Source organism: Microcaecilia unicolor, chromosome 11 (genome assembly GCF_901765095.1).
Source record: "Microcaecilia unicolor chromosome 11, aMicUni1.1, whole genome shotgun sequence".
Lineage (NCBI taxonomy): Eukaryota > Metazoa > Chordata > Amphibia > Gymnophiona > Siphonopidae > Microcaecilia > Microcaecilia unicolor.
In genome coordinates this window covers 173167695-173187919 of record NC_044041.1, presented here as the reverse complement: position 1 = coordinate 173187919, position 20225 = coordinate 173167695, and the positions used below count along the sequence as shown (strand labels likewise).

The 20225-nt window shown below is 44.1% G+C and overlaps 1 protein-coding gene across 2 annotated transcripts in view; it reads left to right on the top strand.

Annotated features, from left to right (window-relative positions):
- Positions 1-20225, top strand: part of LOC115480088 (cytochrome P450 2G1-like) — a 64757-nt gene that overhangs the window by 24897 nt on the left and 19635 nt on the right. The window contains exons 1-4 of one of the 2 annotated variants that reach the window (XM_030218547.1): positions 9883-10607; positions 11907-12069; positions 17259-17408; positions 18939-19099. In XM_030218547.1, the coding sequence (XP_030074407.1) occupies positions 11907-12069; positions 17259-17408; positions 18939-19099 (474 nt within the window). In that variant the 5' untranslated portion in view covers positions 9883-10607. Of the gene's footprint in view, positions 1-9882; positions 10608-11906; positions 12070-17258; positions 17409-18938; positions 19100-20225 lie in introns of those variants that run through there. The other variant, XM_030218546.1, reaches the window with a different exon arrangement.

Here is a 20225-nt window from a genome sequence, read left to right as displayed (position 1 = left end):
CACCTCCACAAGGTACCCGCTCCAAACAATACACACTCATCTTTCTCATCCTGCTTCTCTCCAAAGGTGACAGAGGCTGCCCACAGCGGACTTGGCTCATGACCCCCATAGTGCACCCACAAAGAAGGTCAGAGGAGATCTACAACAGTAGACATCGGACCACCTGTGGCATCATCGAGCGCACCTTTGGACTACTTAAGAGCAGGTTCCGATGTCTGGACCGTTCTGGAGGGGAGCTCCTGTACAGCCCCAAATGGTGGCAAAGATATTCCTGACCTGCTGCATGCTACATAATTTGGCAGTGCGCCGAAGACAGGCCCTCCCAGAAGAGCCACAGCCACCAGAGCAGCAGGCCCCAGATGAAGAGGATGAGGAACCCCCTCGACCTCCCGCCCACAGAGCAGAGCAGAGTGCACACCAGCTGGGGGTCAGAGCCAGGCAAAAACTGATCGAGACAAGTTTTCTGTGAGAGTAAGTGCACATTTATTTATATCACACACAGTATTTACACACCAACACCAACACTACCTCCCCTCCCACCACCATCACCCGCTCTGTGCATATTTCCCTCCCTCCAACCCTCACCCCCCCAGCATGTCCCATCAGTTTCCCCGCCCCCAGGGCCGTGCCAACATGGTAAGCGAGGTAAGCATGGCAGGGGGGCGCTTCCCTCTGGGGGGCGCCGCCGCACCATGCTCACCTCGCTCGCCCTCCCCCCAACATCCGTTTTCTTTTTTTTTCCTTTTTAAATGTACCTCCGTAGCGGTTCCGGCAGCGCAACGTCAGTGAAGGAGGCGGCACTCCCGACGTCGCTAGCCTTCCCTTCACTGTGTTCCGCCTTCTTCTGACGTCATTTTGATTAAGGGTCATAATGATAAACTTCCGCAGCTGCTCTGCCCATTTGGAAGCTTGCATCTCCTTTATTGGCGCCACTTTAAAATGGCTTTCTCTGTGCTTGCATTTTAGAGGTTTTTTTTTTTTACCCTAACATCACGCCTCAGCCGGCCCACTTTCGTTTGCAGTCTTCCACATCACTGCCACAGTGGAAGAGCGCTTGAGCCGGTCCCTTACTGCCTCCCTTTCTCTCTGTTTAGTTGTAGCAGCCAGCCTCTGGCCCTTGGGAGCAAAGAGATGCCTGTGCCTCCTCTGCATTTCTTGAACCAGCAGTTCAATTTCAGGGTCGCTGAAATTACTCTTGCCAGTGGGTGTTTGCTTTGGTGCCATTGTATCAATTGATGCAAAGAATCTTGTAGCACAAGCTCAAGGTAAGCTCATACCTCTCAACCACCTTTTTCCTTTCTGCTACGTAGGTGCTAAACAAACACTTCTTTCATCTTGCAGGACAGCTGGTCAAGTAATACACTGGACTCTGAGAGCCATGATTTTTTTCTACCCAATTCATTGTACAGATGTCTTGTTCTCTATTGGACACACTCAGTTGTGGCTGCCTGTGGGGTGGGGGAGGAGGAGAGGCCCTGAGAATGGATGTATGCACCCCTCATGGTCAAGGGCTCCCCATTCTCTCTATGTTCACTGCATTCAAATGTTACCTCTATTTTCACCAGGTTTGCCGGTGGTTGCTGTGCAGTGGTGGAAGGAGACACCACTTGTTGCTGCTGCAGGGCTGGATTAGGTGCTCTCAGGATATGGCGTAGGCCCTCGATACTGTGGTCCAGCCGTTGGAGCTGCTGTACCACTTCCCGGTAGGTTCCATCCTTCTTTATATGTTGAACCTCAGTCCCCTTTTATGAAGTGCCCACCCATTCTAAAGGTTGCTAGGGGTGTGGAAGAGGGGAAGCATATATGCACTGAATGTCTTTTCCACATTATTTAACACAGTCCTACAATCCCCCATAGTTATGGAACAACATTTGTAAATTCTATCCTGCAAACTATTTTCAAGGTGGCCACAGGTGCGTGCCTACCACGGCCTTGAGCCCTTAAGTCATAGTGAAGGAGAGGGGTTCTGGTTACAGTTCCTATTCTAACTTACCTGCAGGTGGATACAGCCTGGTGCCTTATATAATTCCCCTAGTCTGTGCCTTTCTGTACCTGATGTATTATATTGCAATTGTGATGAAGTAAACATCCATCTAATGCTTTTACCCTTGTTTCTCCTTCTCTCCTCAGCACTATATACCATTGGTGAAAAGATGTGAAAAGATGACCCATCCTTGCTGGTCCTCACCAATGTAGTTTGGTTGTGGGTAAGGGTGTCTGGCGATCAGAGAGCAAACATCGTCTATGCGCTACCTATGGTTATCTGCAAGTTTCTACTTTGCAGATCACTAGTGCTAGACAACATACCTATTATTTACACAACTCTGTGCTGTGGGGCTCTATGGTAAGGTGGGGGGGGGGGGGAGAGGCTAGATGGGCATTTTCTCCTGAGCAGTATATACCATTGCTGATACCTTCAATGTGAAAAGATGACCCAGCTGTTTGTAGCTCCTTGCTGGCCCTCACCAATGTGGTTTGTTAGTGGGTAAGGGTGTCTGGCAATCAGACAGCAAACATTGTCTATGCGCTACCTATGGTTATTGTAACTACCCCTGTCGGCTGGACTTTAGTGGTGTGCTCCCAGAAACCTGCTGTTGTAGTCGTGGCGAATATCCAGGAAACACACCGTTACAACAGAAGAGGGTAGGACAAATAGACTAACCTCGTCCTTTACTCTCTAAGAATAAAGGAGGAAAAGAAGCTAAAATTTACGATTTGTTCCTGATATGGAAGAACCAGACTTTCAGATTTGCAAATTATCTTTTTCGTTATTGAATACAGATGCAAGCACATTTTCATTCAAATAATCTCAAATTCAAAGTTAGTTTGTGGCTTAATAGAACTGCAATAACATATTCAACATTCAAATGTGGAACTACATTTATACCCTTTACTTTTTATGTTTCTTTCAACAGAATCACCTCAAAAGGCAGAAAGGAACCCTTTCAGATGAGTATTTAAATTGTCTTTTATCAAATTCAGATGTTTGTTGTTATTCTCCTTTCCTTCTTATTGATTTAAGAATTTGCGTCTTTGTGTGTATTATTGATGTTTTTGCAGGGATCTCACTGGAACCAGAACACTTAGACCAGGTCAGGTAAGTATGGATTTTTGATATTTGATGTTGTTCTTTTCCCTCTTTCCCCTTTAAAATGTTGTAAAAAAACATATTTCTTTCAACACCCTTTGCAAATGTCACTTAGCTGTAGTTGAATTGATTTGGGTGACTTCTTTCTTGCGTTGGAGCTCAGCCGGAAACCCTTCAGAGGATAACTCATAGATGTCTTCTTCCTAAACCTCACATTAATGAAATCAAATAGGAGGCAAAACCCTGACTACCTAATAATTCTGCTCCTTCCTCTGGGACATTTAAGGAATAGTAATACTGTGGCTTAATTACTAATCAAAATAAACTTAACAAAATATCCTTTTCTCTCAAACCTGTGCTTCACTGTTTTTCCCTATTCTAAAAAGAGTAGGCAGCTGTGTGTCCACTTAGTACCTTAGCATACAGACTCTCATTCAACCTTCAATGACCTTAAATTCCCTATAACTTAACCATTCCATTCACTGTATGTAGGGACATACCTCTTTTCCACTCAAAACCAAATTAAATTCGGTTTAAAATTTCTCACTGCTTTCTCTTAGGACAGCTCTCACTCACCCAAACCACATCAGTTTTCCCCAATTGGATTCAGCAATACAGCTATGTCAAGGGGCTGTCTGTTTATTTAATTACTCACTTTTCAGCCCAAATCACCTCATTATCAGTACCAAGGCTCTTTTATTCACTTTTTATCTATTGAAATCCAGTTATATCACTGGAACACCATTCACACTCACCTCAGCTCACTTTCAATATCACAGTACCCTCTTTCAAACTGACACACATAAGCCTGTGTCTTAATTGCTCTTCCTGTCACTTATTTCACTTTAAACTGATAAAATCTATACTTTTTCTCCTTTATGTCACAGACACCCAGCATACGCTTTCTCTCACTCTCAGTGCTTCAGCCTTCTCCTCTCTCCCAGCTGAGAAGTTTTCCAGGCAACTCATCCCCAAGAGGAACATCTGACGTCCCTTAACCAATCAGACTGTAGGAAAAAGACTGGGGTTTTTTTCCCCTTTTTTTTTCTAGAATCTTAACTGTCCTAACTGAATCTCCATTTTGGATTTCCCTTTCTCCATAGAAATTAATGTAAAACTTACTATATATAGAGGGGCATAATCGAACAGAAACGCCTATCTCCATGGGCGTTTATCTCCGAGAACGGGTCCGTGAAGGGGCGGGGCGGATCGTATTTTTTAAAAGAAAAAGACGCCCATGTTTTATTCGTCAAGGTGTGAGCTGGGCGTTTTTGCTTTTCAGCGATAATGGAAAATGAAATCGCCCAGCTCAAAAACGAATAAATCCAAGACATTTATTCGTGGGAGGGGCCAGGATTCATAGTGCACTGGTCCCCCTCACATGCCAGGACACCAACCGGGCACCCTAGGGGGCACTTTTACAAAACCAAAAAAACAGGTAAAAGAGCTCCCAGGTGCATAGCACCCTTCCCTTGGGTGTTGAGCCCCCCAAATCCCCCTCAAAACCCACTGCCCACAAGTCTACACCATTACTATAGCCCTAAGAGGTGAAGGGGGGCACCTACATGTGGGTACAGTGGGTTTGGGGGGGTTGGACGACTAGTAGCATTAAGCAGCACAATTGTAACAGGTAGGGGGGGGATGGGCCTGGGTCCACCTGCCTGACGTCCACTGCACCCCCTAACAACTGCTCCAGGGACCTGCATACTGCTGCTTGGGAGGAGGGTATGACATTTGAGGGTGAAAGTAAAAAGTTGTGAAACATCATTTGTTGTGGTGGGAGGGGGTTAGTGACCACTGGGGGAGTCAGGGGAGGTCATCCCCGACTCCCTCTGGGGGTCATCTGGTCATTTAGGGCACTTTTGGGGGCCTTATTCGTGAAAAAACAGGGTCCAGGAAAAGTGTCCTAAATTCTAGCTCAAAACTGTTCCATTATCGGCGAAGGGCGCCCATCTCTGTTCGCCCGATAACCACGCCCCAGTTCCGCCTTCACCACGCCTCCGACACGCCCCCGTCAACTTTGTCCGCACCCGCGACGGAGTGCAGTTGAAAGCGTCCAAAGTTCGGCTTTCGATTATGCCGCTTTATTTGTTTTTGTGAGAAGAACGCCCATCTCCCGATTTAGGTCGGAACTTGGGCGTTATTCTCGTTCGATTATAAGCTGGATAGAATTTTAAAGTCAATTTTAACCTAAACAGTACCCAAAACACCAAGAAACATTTTATATTACAATCTCCACCTAATCATGGGTTATTTTTTTTTAAACAATTTTTAAGAAACGTCTCACAATTTCTTCACCTAACTCTATTAAAAATTTCCAAACTAAATTTAAACCTTTTCCAGAAATCAAATTAACCACTCCTGCACCTGCTCCATCAAACTTAGAATTTTAAACCCCAAACTGGACCCTTAATTACGCCCCTCCTTCAAAACTCCCACTTTAAGCCATAAAACTAAATTTTAAACCCCCCCCCCCCCCCCCCAGTAATTATCATTAAATTCTCCAGAACCAGAACTCCAGAGAATTCGGCGATTTTTGGGGTGGGTTTTTTTTAGCTCCGGTTTTTTGGGAGTCGTCATGGGACCAGATTTGTTGGTGGTCTTCAGGTGAGAAGATTCTCAGGAACATGATAAGGGGTCTTGTGGTCCAGGATTTTATTTAGTTTATTTTTAAATTGTGTGTTTTGGATGTTTAGGCTTTGTACAGCAAGCGGTTAATTGAAATTTTGTTGTTGTTTTTTTGTAATTATGGGTTCTGGAGAATTACAAAAAAACAACAACATGCAGTTTGGAAGGAACAGGTGGCCTTCTGTATGGCCACACTTATCACACATATATACCAAAGTTTCTCTGTCATAGGTCACCTGTCATGCAACGCAGATTGCTGCCTCCTCTCACATCAACCCCACCATTTGATAATAACACATATGTAGTGCACAAACTACACACAGACCCTGGTCAGTGCCAAAAGTGTAACATTTGTATTGTAACAAATAAAAAACCTATTTACAATTCCCCCCCAAACATTTCCCCCCCCCCCAAAAAAAAAAACATTCCCCTCCCCTATCCCTCCCTCTCCAAATTGTGCTGCAGCAGTTCAATGACCAGCAGCACGAGCCTGCTGTGGGTCTCCGGCTGCTCCCCCACAGAGTGTCGCAGTGCTGCCACCTCCTGCAGCAACTGGTTCACTTCAGTCACCAGTTGCTGCAGGAGTTGCAGTACTGCGGCACTGTTGGCTGCAGATGGTGGTGTGGCTGGAGCTGGTGGAGTGGGTGGAGCTGGTGGTGTGGCTGGAGCTGGTGGTGGATGCTCCTCCCTCTCCAGAGGAGGCATGTCTTGCCATTCCTGGCCCTCCGCCTCCTCCTCCTGGGCCCCCTCCTCCTCCTGGGCCTCCTCCTCTGCCTCCTTGGCTTCCTCCTCCTCCTCCTGGGCCTCCTCTTGCCGCCGCTGCCGCCCTGTGTATGTAACAGGATTGTATTTGAGATCAACATATCCAACATGGCTTGCATAGTGCAGGAGCTGGCTGGCCTGAGGCGGGGAATGGGGAAAGGTGTGGTGAGCCCTGGGCTATACCCATGGGGTGTGAGATGCATGAGATGACATGACAAGGAACTCTGGATGCTGGTCTGATACAGAGTACACAGGCAGACCACACTCATTGCTCAGCAGCATGTTTGCATTATGATTTGTGACTATGGTTGGCTGACCATTTTGGGTTTTTGTTTTTTTGGGGGGGAAGCACATAACTTTATGTGACACAATTACATCCACTAAGAGTAGGACCTCAGGCAGGAATACCATGAAACAGTATCCACCCCAGAAAGGGGGATACAGAAGTGAGGCATGTCATCTCATTCATCTCAGAGGAGGTTAGTTGGAAGTTGCAGCCACACTCACGGGAGGATAGCTGCAACCTCATGCCTTGATCTGGGACAGAGGTGTTATGACTTACTAGTTGCCTATTAGCCACATGGAAACTGATATTGTACAGGACATTTGCATTATTAAATACATTTACAAATGAGTACAGGTGCCCTGTTTATAATACTTACGCTGAGCCCTGAGGCACCGTCTCACTGCCCTGATCATTTCAGGGTTGTGCCTCCTCATTCTTCTGAACCTCCGCTGGAGGGACTCTAGGTCCCTCCGAATGCCAAATCTTCTGCAAGATATAAGTTTGTACACCAGGAGTCAGTGGATGGCCCTTCTTGCCTTCAGCACACAAATTCATTTGTAAATCAAATAGGAGAGACTCACAACACTGATTGTGGGGGGGGGGGGGGGGGGCATTACATTGGTACGGATGATGTCATTGAGGTGGACATGAGGACAGAGAGTACCATTTGTGTGCAGTATTGTAGGGATATGGGAATGTTTTTGATTTCTAGTACATAGATTCTATTAATGAATGTGCATGTGCACATATCACTGATTACCCTTGAATGCAGATTACAGTTTGTGCTTACACTGCTGAGGGAGCTCTTATATGTGTAGCTACAGCAGGGGTCCCTGATAGCCCAGGAGGGGGGGGCAAACACTTACCTCTCCAACCTGTCCCTTATCTCACCCCAGGCTTGGATGCAGAGAGTCCTGGGGGGCAGGTTATGGTGGTGGGGGAACAGAATACGCCTGTGCTTTAAGCACAGGTGTACCAGCAGGAGATTCTCTCCGACGGAGAAGTTGGGCTCTCTTCTCAGAGCCATGTTTCTCAGTGAATAACCGTTGGAAAGCGTGCAGCGCCTTATATGGACGCCCATGCGTGATGGACGTCCTTACATGCACATCTCCATATATGGACGGCCATCCCCATATATGGACAGGTCACTACATGCACGTCTTGGCATCTGTAATGGCTCCAAACATGGATGGCCGTGACGCATAGACGTGCATTGACTGTTATCATGCGTGTGGGGCCTATCTACGGAGTTTTCCTTATATAGAAGTTTTCCTTATATGGATCATTATCAAGTGTGTGAACTTCATATGTATATTCCTTATATTTCCCATAGCTGCATGTTCCGCAAATACAGTGCATGCATGTATGGAACATTGAGAAGTATATAGTAACGTGTTTCTCACATAACTGCCGTATTTTTCCTATACTTTGGCCGCCCCTAATTTGGCCGTGTTCAACTGTGATAATGGAATATCCAAGGCTGGACATTTTCCTTTACTTTGGGCGCCCCTGATTTGGCCGTGTTCAACTGCGATAATGGAATGTCTATGGCCGGTCATGTTATTTTCCAATTATACCTACCTGATTTTGGCTGGCTTTGTGAGGGCGCCCAAATTCAAATTTAGCCAACCTTTCGATTATGCCCCTCTATGCGCCTAAAACCCCTAGCATGCCACTCAAAAGGGGGCATGGCTAGGGGCAGGGCAGGGCATTCCAAAAAATTAAGTTATAGAATAGCACCATTCCCATGCCCAAACTCCAAGAGTTAGGCACTGGCACTTACACCAGGTTTTAGCTGGCTTAAATATTGATGCCCAGATTTGGAGATGGAAATGGGCTCTAACCACTATTCTATACAGGGCGCTCAACTCAGAGCGTCCTTTATGGAATAGCACTTTGTGCCGATTTTTTTTTAGGCACCCAAATTTGGGCATTATTTACTGAATCTGTTCCTAGATGATTAGTTCATCCACACTGATTGTCTGCCCCATATGCCCCCTTCAAAAAACAAAAACAAAGAAATAGCATGCACTTAAGCTAAGCAGATGGCAAAACGTATGCAGAGCAGCAGAATACTTTAGCGCAGTGGCGTAGCCAAGGGTGGATCCGGGTGGGCCCAGGCCCACCCATTTTGGGCTAAGGCCCACCCAGTAGCAGCACATCTATGAAGTGGCTGTCAGGGATCCCCAAGCCCTACCAGCCAAAAACTCCCAGAGGCACAGAATGGGGGGAGGGCTACAGCAAGAACATTGTGCCCTCCCATTTTGACAGCAGGCCCACTCAAAATCTGAGATCTGGTTATGCCACTGGTGTGGACTGATTAGTTTTGCTGGACTTTTTTTTTCCCTCCTTTTGCCTATGGCCAACTAAAGTAGTTCAAATGCTCAAGTCTAAGAATGTCAACTAAGACACAGCTTCTCATTTAGCTAAATCTGATAACTTTAGTTCAATTTTTAATTTTGTGATAATCTCTGGGAAAAGGTGATCAAAGTCAGCAAAAACAAAAAATGAGATTTTAATGATTCTGTTAGAGCAAACAATTTGTAATACAGCATCCAAACTCCATTCTTTTGTGTGAAAAAAATAAAAAAGTTACAGAAATTCAAATATATAACTTTCTTATACTGCCTATGGACCCATAACATGAAAAATCAGCCATTCTCAACATTTTGAATAGCATAGTAACATAGTAGATGACGGCAGAAAAAGACCTGCATGGTCCATCCAGTCTGCCCAACAAGATAACTCATATGTGCTACTTTTTGTGTATACCCTACTTTGATTTGTACCTGTGCTCTTCAGGGCACAGACCGTATAAGTCTGCCCAGCACTATCCCCGCCTCCCAACCACCAGCCCTGCCTCCCAACCACCAGCTCTGGCACAGACCGTATAAGTCTGTCCAGCACTATCCCCGCCTCCCAACCACCAGCCCCTCCTCCCACCACCGGCTCTGGCACAGACCGTATAAGTCTGCCCAGCACTATCCCCACCTCCCAACCACCAGCCCCGCTGGTGGTTTTCTGCATTAGTCACCTTCTCCTAGGTGGAGGTATGCTACAAGGCTCGAGTACTGAAAGCACAATATATCAGTGAATTCAATGGTGTACTGGTCTTACAAAGACCTTTGGATGCTTCCTTCTAAAGTGATCCAAATAGAGTATGCTGTCAAGATCAGTACATCATTGATTACATTGATATATTGTATTTTCAACACTCAAGACTTGTAGCATACTTCCACCATAAGACTCCTGAGGCAGGCACCTTTAGCCAAAGCAAGGTGCCATGTTGAGTCTTTAACTACTATCAATAAAGAGCGTTTTCACAACGTTTGAATGTTCCATGGTTTGTTTTTGAAGAGCCTTTACCTGTTTCCCACAACTTTCTTCCCTTGTGTTCTGCCGTGTTCCTCCACTCTTGTGGATTCTTCACTTGCTGGCCATAGATAACCTGACCATAGGTAACCTGCTGGACAGGGTACATGGTTCCTGATTGGTCCCTGATTGTCACCTGGGGACCTAAAGGGTAGTGCCAACCTAGGAAGGAGAGGGAGATTTTGGGCTAGCAAGAGAGAACAGAAGAAGAGCTGATGGTGTACACATCTCTCTGAGGAGGGATTGTATTGTCAGAACACCCGTGAACTGTATCTTTGTGCTACATGCAGCACAAGGCCAAGTTCAGGAGTTGATTCACGGCTTCTTACAGACTGAGTAACCAGCTGTTGTGCAGAGCAAGGACCTATCAGACTAAACCCTGACCAGGAGAGGTTCACTGGAAATAGCTAGAGCCCTGAAGAGGAGCCAATTCATCATCCCATCTGGACACCAAAGCTGCAGACTGCAAGGGTAAGAGAAAGGGATATTCCTCTTATGGTTCAGGGTTAACCAGTGAAGGATTGGTTAGCAAGCTCCGTGGTCTAGCCTAATTTAGCTGCTAAGTGATGCTTTCTTCTGAGGATAATATTGTATGTTCTGTTACACTAGCAGTACCTTACAGTATAGCAAGTTTATATAAACTAAACTAAAGCAAACTGATTCTTCATTGTAAAATGGACATTTTTGATAACTCCATGAGATGTTTAGACCCGAGAAACTTGAATTTTCTCCAAGGATCTTTTGTATAGATTCTCGAAAGGTATCTTTAAAGATTCACACTCAGCCTTGCCTTTTTGTATAATATTTATTATGTGCCATTTACTAAGAAACAACCAACAACTTCTGTGGAAAGCTCTGTCAGAAGTCTCATCAGACATTTTGAACAGAGATTCCTGAACGTTCAATAGATTAGTTAATATCCAGAAATACTTTGTTGGTGGCATTCATTTTCCTCCAGGACAAAGAAACTCTCTTTAGACTATTCTTTAACCTGACTAAACATATTTTTCATGGCAGGAAAGTTTTCATTATTCTGGAGATGTCTAGAAAGACACAAGTCAAGAGGAAAAAACTCCTTTTTATCATCAGCAAATTTTGGATATGGGAGCTAGATTCCAATTGAAATACCATGGTTAATATATCATATCTTTTGATAATAACACCTATGACACTTCCCAATTACAATTTTTCTTAGAAGACAGAGGGATTACAAAAGCAGACTTGTGAATATCTAGATGTACCTTGGGTAATGATGAGGGCTGTTAATTGATGACAATGAACAACTGATTATTACTTTTTTTTTATGTACTTTTTATTTCTAACTTCCTCTGGTTGGGTGGTCTTGGCTCTCCACTTTCTAGTGTGGACTACTAGGTGCTCTCATAATATTTTTTTATTGTAGTGGTTCTCAAACCTGGTCCTGGAGGCATCCCAGCCAGTCAGGTTTTCAGGATATCCACAATGAATATTCATGAGAGATATTTACATGCACTGCCTCCACTGCATGCAAATTTCTCTCATGAATATTCATTGTGGATATCCTGAAAACCTGACTGGTTGAGGACCAGGTTTGGGAACCACTGGTTTATTTCTTTTTTTTCTTAATATTACTAAATTTGTCTTGTCTGTTTGGATTGTTAACAACTTATTCCTATTCAAAGGTTTATTTACTTTGGTGTAATATTATAAATGCAAATGTAAAAAAGCCAAGCCTACAATGTTTTTGGGAAAACCACAGGTTCTCTTGACATTTTTTGCCATTTTTAACAGATGTATGAAAAGTATGGCCCTGTGTTCACAATTTACTTGGGTCTTCGTCGAGTGGTGGTGATTTGTGGATATGAAGCTGTGAAAGAAGCTCTAATAACTCGAGCAGCGGATTTCAGTGAAAGAGGAGATTTGCCCACATTTGACAAAGTGTTTCACAAATATGGTAAGAAACATTTTCAAAGGAAACCTCAGCCCTCAATAGCAGCAACAACAACCTGAAACTCCAGTTACTTTCATCTATTTATCACAATATCATATATTACCTTTTGGAATAAAACGCAAGGTCCCCCCTGGACCTGCTCCACCTTTCCCTGGTGTTTAATGAATAAAAACCACAAAACAAACAAAGACTCAAAGAAGACAGTTTTATCTTTATGGACACTGTTGCAGCTGTTGGTCTGTGTCAAAAAAGCCCATTCCGCGGTTCCTATGATATAGTTAAAGGGTAGAGAGGAAGTGGTAGCTCACAGCATGCTGCTGCCAGTACTACCTGCCAAGATGCTTACTTTTCCCTCAACTGCATCCCACTGGCCCCCTGTCTCTGAGGCACACTTCTTGCACCTCAACAACTTGGCCCTCCAGTAAGTCAATCTGTTGGTCTAGAGCAGGGGTGTCACCAGGTTGGGTTTTCAAGATTTCCACAATGAATATGCATGAGATATTTTTCCATACAATGGAGGCAGTACATGCAAATAGATATCATGCATATTCATTAGGAAAATCCTGAAAGATGTATATGAGTCACACAGGGTGGCTACATTGTAAGCCTCTTATTTGCACTTGCAGCTGCAAGGAGTCCATTAGCACCAATATTATTATTATTATTAACATTTGTATAGCGCTATCAGACGCAAGCAGCGCTGAACATCCAATGTAGAGAGAGACAGTCCCTGCTCAAAAGAGCTTCCAATCTAAAAATAAGACAGACAGACAAGACAATTAAGGACAAGGGACGTACTGGGTGAGAAGGAACAAGGGGAGGGCAAATTGAGTAGTGGCTAGGAGCCAAAAGCAGTGGTGAAAAGGTGGGTTTTTAGCATAGATTTGAAAACAGGTAGAGATGGAGCTAGACGTACAGGCTCAGGAAGTCTATTCCAGGCATAAGGTGCAGCGAGGGAAAAGGAACGAAGTCTGGAGTTAGCAGTAGAGGAGAAGGGGGACAACAAAATGAGAAGTTCAGTTTTAGTCATGTTTAGCTTCAGATGGCATTGAGACATCCAAGCAGCAATGTCAGACAAGCAGGACCAATACCTCTGAGGTCAATGTCTGTTGCTGCTGAAAACTCTTTTATTTCTGTTCTACAGTATTTACTATCAGGATGACCTCACCCAGGTTCTCCTCCTTGGTGCTTTGCTTAGACAGGCACTGGGGCTGTTCACTTGCCACCTCAATGGAGGAAGAGACTGAGAGCTCAACTTGGGAGAAAGACTTCCTCTTTGCTGTAGCTTTTCTGATGCTGACACTTGAACTGGATGCCTAAGTAATTTTCCTTTTCTAATGGCCTTTTGACAGTGAAAGCATTCTGCAAAAAGCTGAAGGTCAAGAGCTATAAAATATCTCCACAACTCAGATTTTTTTTAATAGTTCCCCTCTCTGAATTCTTGGGGGTCTTCTGCTGAAGCTGGGGCTAAGGGCAGAGCAGAATTTGAATCGTCAGAACATCCCTTACTATTACATTTTTTCTAACGAAAAAGGTGCCGGTACTCAAATGCCAGGCCACCCTTCAAAGGTGGGGTGATCACTGAGGGACACACCCCACAATAGCCAGGCCCCCTGCAGCCTGTCACAGAATCTATGACAAGGCAGAACTGTTGTGTAGAGCCTGAGCTTGGGGACCATGGGTCAATTTTAGTAGACAATGGAAAAGGTGCCGGTACTCAGTACCCCCTCAAAAAAGCCCTGTCCCTTACTCTCTCCACTATCTGCTCTTCCTGGGGTGTGCTCTTGACTCTGGGCGCATCACTTCCTATTTCCTATAGCTGCGTACTGCCTATCTCTCTAGCAACCAGCTTTTCCACTACAATATCATCCTCCTCTGAGTCTAGAAATCCCTCACAAGTTGATTCATCTGGATCAGTATCTGATAAAACCTGCTTTTCAGTGAAACCGACCTCTCCAACTACTATTCTCATTTTAAAATCTCTATTTTTTTTTTGCTGGTGAACTACAGAGATTCTGAGACTCAAATCTCAGATCATCACCACTTCCGCTGCTGCTAGCCATGGGTCTCTTTGAAGGATAAACTACCTTTCCTCTTCTGCCTTTCCTATTTCTATGCCTTCCCTTTGGAACCATTAGAATGACTTAATAAGAGATAAGCAGTTCATTCTCTCATGTACTAATTCACGAAAATGTCTGTAAAATTTAAATATGAGATGCAAATGAGCTAAACTTCATGTGAGATTTCTCATGTATTGCCACAGCTTATCCCTTATTTGTCCTGTTTGTCCTGATTAGATTGTAAGCTCTGTCGAGCAGGGACTGTCTCTTCATGTTCAAGTGTACAGCACTGCGTATGTCTAGTAGCGCTAAAGAAATGATAAGTAGTAGTAGCAGTAGTAGCTGGGAACTATACTTGTGCTCAACTGTGGCAACACATGAGAAATATAAAATGTCTTCGAAACTTTATGTGATGGCAGTGAATCTAGAGTTAAAGAGCTTGCTGGCCAAGTCTCTTCAACCTAGGGATACTTCCAGTCCCTGGTTCTTGTAGGGATGGACTGTCATTACAATACATGTGTTTTTTTCATTTACTGATAATAGTGTACACTCCATGCAAAGTGTGCACACTATTTGGAAAGACAATATACTCTTTTCTGGATATTACATTCATGGATGAACCATTATGCCATATTTCTGCTTATAATCGAAAGAGAAAAACGCCTATATTGCGACCCAAATTGGGAGATGGGCGTCTTTCTCCCGTGGGCGCCCAAATCGGTATAATCGAAAGCCGATTTTGGGCGTTTCCAACTGCAATCCGTCGCAAAAACGGGTAAAGTTGACGGGTGTGTGTCAGAGGCGTGTCGGAGGCGTGGTGAAGGTGGAACTGGGGTGTGGTTATCAGCCGAGGTGAGATGGGCGTCCTTAGCTGATAATAAAAAAAAAAGGCGTTCTTACCGCGATTTTGGGTCACTTTTTATGGACCCTTTTTTTTCACGAACAAGTGCCAAAAAAGTGCCCCAACTGCCCAGATGACCACTGGAGGGAATTGGGGTTGACCTTCCCGGACTCACCCAATGGTCACTAACCCCCTCCCATTTAAAAAAAAACCCACTTTAAAAACTTTTTTCCCAGCCTGTATGCCAGCCTCAAATGCCTACCCACCTCCATGACAGCAGAATATGTTCTATCCTCTGACAGCCTTTCCCTGGTTCTGATGTGGCTCTCGGGTGAGTGTGACACCTTTTCTGTTATGCGCACTGCAGAGTCACATCTGCAATGCATTGTGGTGGGTGTAGGGTATTGGGCTCCGTAATTCCACTAGCTTGTGGCAAATGCTCACGATGTTGGTAGTTGGTAGGCTGTACTCCCATGGTGCTTTTCCCCCTGCTAACTGGGTTAGAGGGAGGGGCCAGGATTCATAGTACACTGGCCCCCCTAATATGCCAAGACACCAACTGAGCCCCCTAGAGGTCAGTGCGGTGGACTTCAGAAACAGCTCCCACGTGCATAGCTCCAGTAGTCCATGAGGTAGTGGCCATTTTTGTAAGCCAGTTTTAGATCCCTTTCATGTGTCATCCACGTTACAGAACTTAGTTCTTACCTTGAATGTGGCTGAAAGAGGACATTGTACAGCATTCTGCCAGCTCTGACCTACTGCTAATCTCAGTACCAGGGAGACTCGTTGCCAGTGGGGCACAACCTCTGATCTGCAGTTAACTGTGAGTAAGCGTGCTTATTCCAATAAAGGACGTTTTCGGAGAGATTAGTCTTCAGGTGTCAACTGGTGTGCCAATGTTATATAGCAGCAACAAGTCCTAGAGGCCTGCCTGTATGCAGGTCCCTGGAGCACTTTTAGTGGGTACCGCAGTGCTCTTAAGGCAGGCGGACCCAGGCCCATCCCTCCCTACCTGTAACCCTTGTGCTGGTAAATGGGAGGTCTCCAAAACCCACTGACCCACATGTAGGTTCCCCCTTCACCCCTAAAAGCTATGGTAGTGTTGTACATTTGTGGGTAGTGGGTTTTGGGGGAGGGGGTTGGGGTTGGGTGCTCAGCACCCGTGGTAAGGGAGCTATGCATGTGGGAGCTGTTTCTGAAGTCCACCGCACTGACCTCTAGGGTGCCCAGTTGGTGTCCTGGCATATCAGGGGAGCCAGTGTACTACGAATCCTGGCCCCTCCCATGACCAAATGGCTCGGATTAGGACGTTTTTGAGCTGGGCGTTTTTAGTTTCCATTATCGCTAAAAAAAAAAAAAAAACGCCCAGCTGAAAAACGTCCATTTTTTCGAAAATACGGTCTGTCCCGCCTCTTCACGTACCCGTTTTCGGACATAGACGCCCATGGAGATAGGCGTTCGCGTTCGATTATGCCCCTCATTGTGTCCTCATTACAAATAGTGTACAAATGTTAGGAAGAGTACTAACTCTTTGCAAAGAATGCGCACTCTCAACAAAAATGTCGTCGTCCCCCCCCCCCTCACACCAAATGAAGAAAATGAAGAATCCCAGGAATGACAAAGGAAGTGTCATGAAATGAAAATTTCCCAGCTGCCCATCCCTAGCGTCTCATGAACCCCTCAATCCTCTCCTTTCAGCCTAGATGTGAGGTATAAATGAATTACGAATGGGTCCCACTGGACCTGCTCCACCTTTCCCTGATATTTAATGTGCTCTCTTCTCAGCTCGGCCATAGGCAATGTTTCCTCTGAGGAGCAGCCTGGTGCAAGCAAATTGTTTTTTTCTGTGAACGAGTTTTAAAAGCCAACATTTTTTATGCACCAGTATTTTGGACATAGGGAATAGACTTCAGGAGACCCTCCTCCTCTTTCTCCTTCCATTGTAAAGTATGGATCCAGTATAACAGAATCAACTGAGGATCACTCCTGTCTTATTGGATATTGGCTATATGGTTATATATGAAGATAGAGGGTGAGAAGTGGGAAAATAATAATTTAGATATAAACTATGTACTGGCACACCATTTTCTTTTAGCTTTGTTTCTTCCTTTGGTTTCTTTATTTTTATATTTCATTTCAAAGAAACAAAATGAAAAACAAACAAAACAGAGTTCTTGGTGCACACAACCCTAGTTTTATCTAGCTAACTCATACTAACATGCTGGCATACTGTAATCAACTGTAATCTAAAAACAGTCAAAATAACATTTTTTTCTCTTTATTATTACCAGGGGTTCTTTTCAGCAGTGGGGAGACTTGGAAGCAGCTCCGGAGATTCTCCATATCGACCCTGAAGGATTTCGGATTTGGAAAAAGGAGCATGGAAAACGAGATCCAAGAGGAGGCCAAGTACCTGGTGGAAAAGTTCCGGGAAACAAAAGGCAGGACACAAAATCATTTGCATTTTCTTAAAAGATTCAGGGGTCTGATGATGAATAAATTATTAGGTCACCATAATCACTAAAGGAGGAAGTTATCTAGCTGTATTAGAGACTTAAGTCAAGTTAATTCCTCTTCACGTGACTTAAAGGGGCTCTAGCACAGTCTGAGTTGCCCTAATGCAGTGATATTTAGGTCTCTGCAGATTACGTAGCAATTAGATGTAAAACACTAAATACATAGAAAGCAGTTCATTATTATGTAAAAGCCATAACATGATTTGCAGTGAATACCAGGTGCATACCACAAGTCATGTTATAAAATCATGATAAAATAACCCCAGATAAAAACTGGGGGTTATTTTACCATGCCGGAAACACCAGGCCTCAAAGCCATAACCCAATGCTCTCAACCTGGAGTTTAAAGGGGCCGCAGTGCCAAACCAGACCCTTCCAACCCGGATCACACTTCCATCCAGGATCTCCTCTGATCAAACTCCTCCCCCCCCCAATGCAGGACCCCCACTCCTCTAAAACTATCCCTTCATCATTGAGAGCCTAAGGGCCCTGTACTTGGTGGTCCAGTGGTCCAAGGGCAGGAGCAATCCCCAATCGCTCATGCTCTGCTGGTGCTGCCTCCAAAATAGTGTCCTTAATGGTAGTTTCACAATACTACCATTAGAGGTAATACTTCCTTGTATAGAAATATAGGTACTAGCAAATGTAGCACAAGATTACCTCTAGGAACACAGGTTTGAAGTCCGATGTTCCTGAGCTACTGGAATAATGCTGTTGAGAGGTAGTTCTCAAACAATATTCATTTACCATGAAAGTCAGCAACCTGCAGCACTGAGATACCACAGATTATTGACTCTCATTGTAAATCAAGGTGCAAAATAAGTCTGCTTTTTACCACACCTTGATAATCCCCTCCCTCAATTTGCTAAAATATATTTATAGCATATCAAGATGTGTACTGCAGTCAATTTTAGCAGTACTTGGAGTCAGTCATTATGTTGGGAATGATATCAAATGGCAAGACAGCGAAGATGACTAGCGAAACCAAAATAACAAATAAAAAACATAAAAACATAAAAATAATAAAATATATATATTTAAAAATATAAATATATAAAAAAGACGACACGTTTTCAATATGAAAATTAAAAACTAAATACTTTATTAACCATAAAAAAGTAGGGAGAAAAGGACTCGACACAGCTGTGTTTCAGCCGTTCAGGCCTGCATCAGGAGTCTTCTCACCATGTGATGGTTGCTTATTCTATTCATATATCAAAGGAATTTATAAATCTCTTTTAAAATGTTGTAGCACTAAAATACACTAGGGATAATATAGAACGGAGAAGCTCAAAGCAGATTGTGGTTGGGGAATGATGTCAATCCATTGATATAGTTCCCCTAGTAGCACATTTACTGTCTACCACTTTTCCCTCAAAAGACCTAAAATATATTTTGTACCAACAGTCCTAGTGTCTGAATTTCATTGCCTGTCTTTCTCTTTCCTTGACCTAGAAATGCCCTTTGATCCCACCTTCTTCTTCAGCAAAGCGGCCTCAAACGCCATCTGCTCCATTGTCTTCGGCAAAAGGTTTGACTATGACGATAAGGAATTTCTCACCTTACTCCAAATGATGAATGAGAGCTTTCAACTCAGCAGCTCTTTCTGGGGACAGGTAAGGGAAAAGATTTTCTGGCAGAGGTATCGCTGTATGCTAGGTATGATCAGCCATGAGATGAAAGCCTTAGGGTGGCACTAGAGTCAGATGACCGTCAGTATTATATTTGGGATGTCTAATTTTGGTATAAATGCCAACAAAAAATAGAAACAGCTGTTAATTGAAGGAAGACTTACCTTCAGGGGCCAACGCAGAAAGCTACCACAGGCCTAACCATTTGATTACTGAGGGTTGAATGTAGGTTATATGTGCCAAGCAATTTAGAAAGCAATTGAGCCCGAGTGTTAACCTGTGCAAAATACATGGCTGCACACTGCATTAAAATGAATGTTAATGGGGCTACTGAATATCTTACAGTGATGCAGAAAAGTAAACAGAGGCTTTTGACCCACAGTTGCCATGAGAATTGTTCTCCAGGTCCAGGGTTGCATACAAGAGTTTGTAGAGAGGATTTATTGAGATATAACTGCTATCTCCTTTTGCAACCTGAAGAAAACACCTGCAAGGTTCAAAGGCAGACAGGAGTTAACAGATATGTGCAAGTATCTGAACAAAATCAAAAGTAAAAGCAAATTTAGGAGCAGAAGAACAGGCACTGATATGTGTTGGCTCTTCTCTTTCAATTTGGGCACGCACACAAGAACATGTGTTTAATACAGTTCCATTGTATTGCTGCTCCCACCTGCCAGCATTACACAGGGGGTAAGAGGATAGGCATGAGAAACTGGTAGAGAAAGGTTGAGAGAATGGTGGGACTAGGGTTGGGATGAAAGACTTGAAGACAGGCTGATGAGGGACAGTTTGTAATACCCTAGAAAACACTGATGTTTTGTTGTAATTTTTTTAGGCTGAAACATTTTATTGATGAATATAGCACAGAACAATGAACAAGTCAACCGTGGTACAAAAGTCATCATTCAGCTTTTTATGTAAATACAACAACACCACATATACACCCACCCCTAACCCTACCACCACTCTACTCCCCCCTCTGCCTCCCACCCCAAGCCCCATACCTTAGAAGAATAATTGCAAGACCATGGGTTCTTTTAACCCCTCACCAGAAAGCCTACTGTCCGATCGTCCCCCTTAATGAGCCAGTAGTATACAATCATTACCCAAA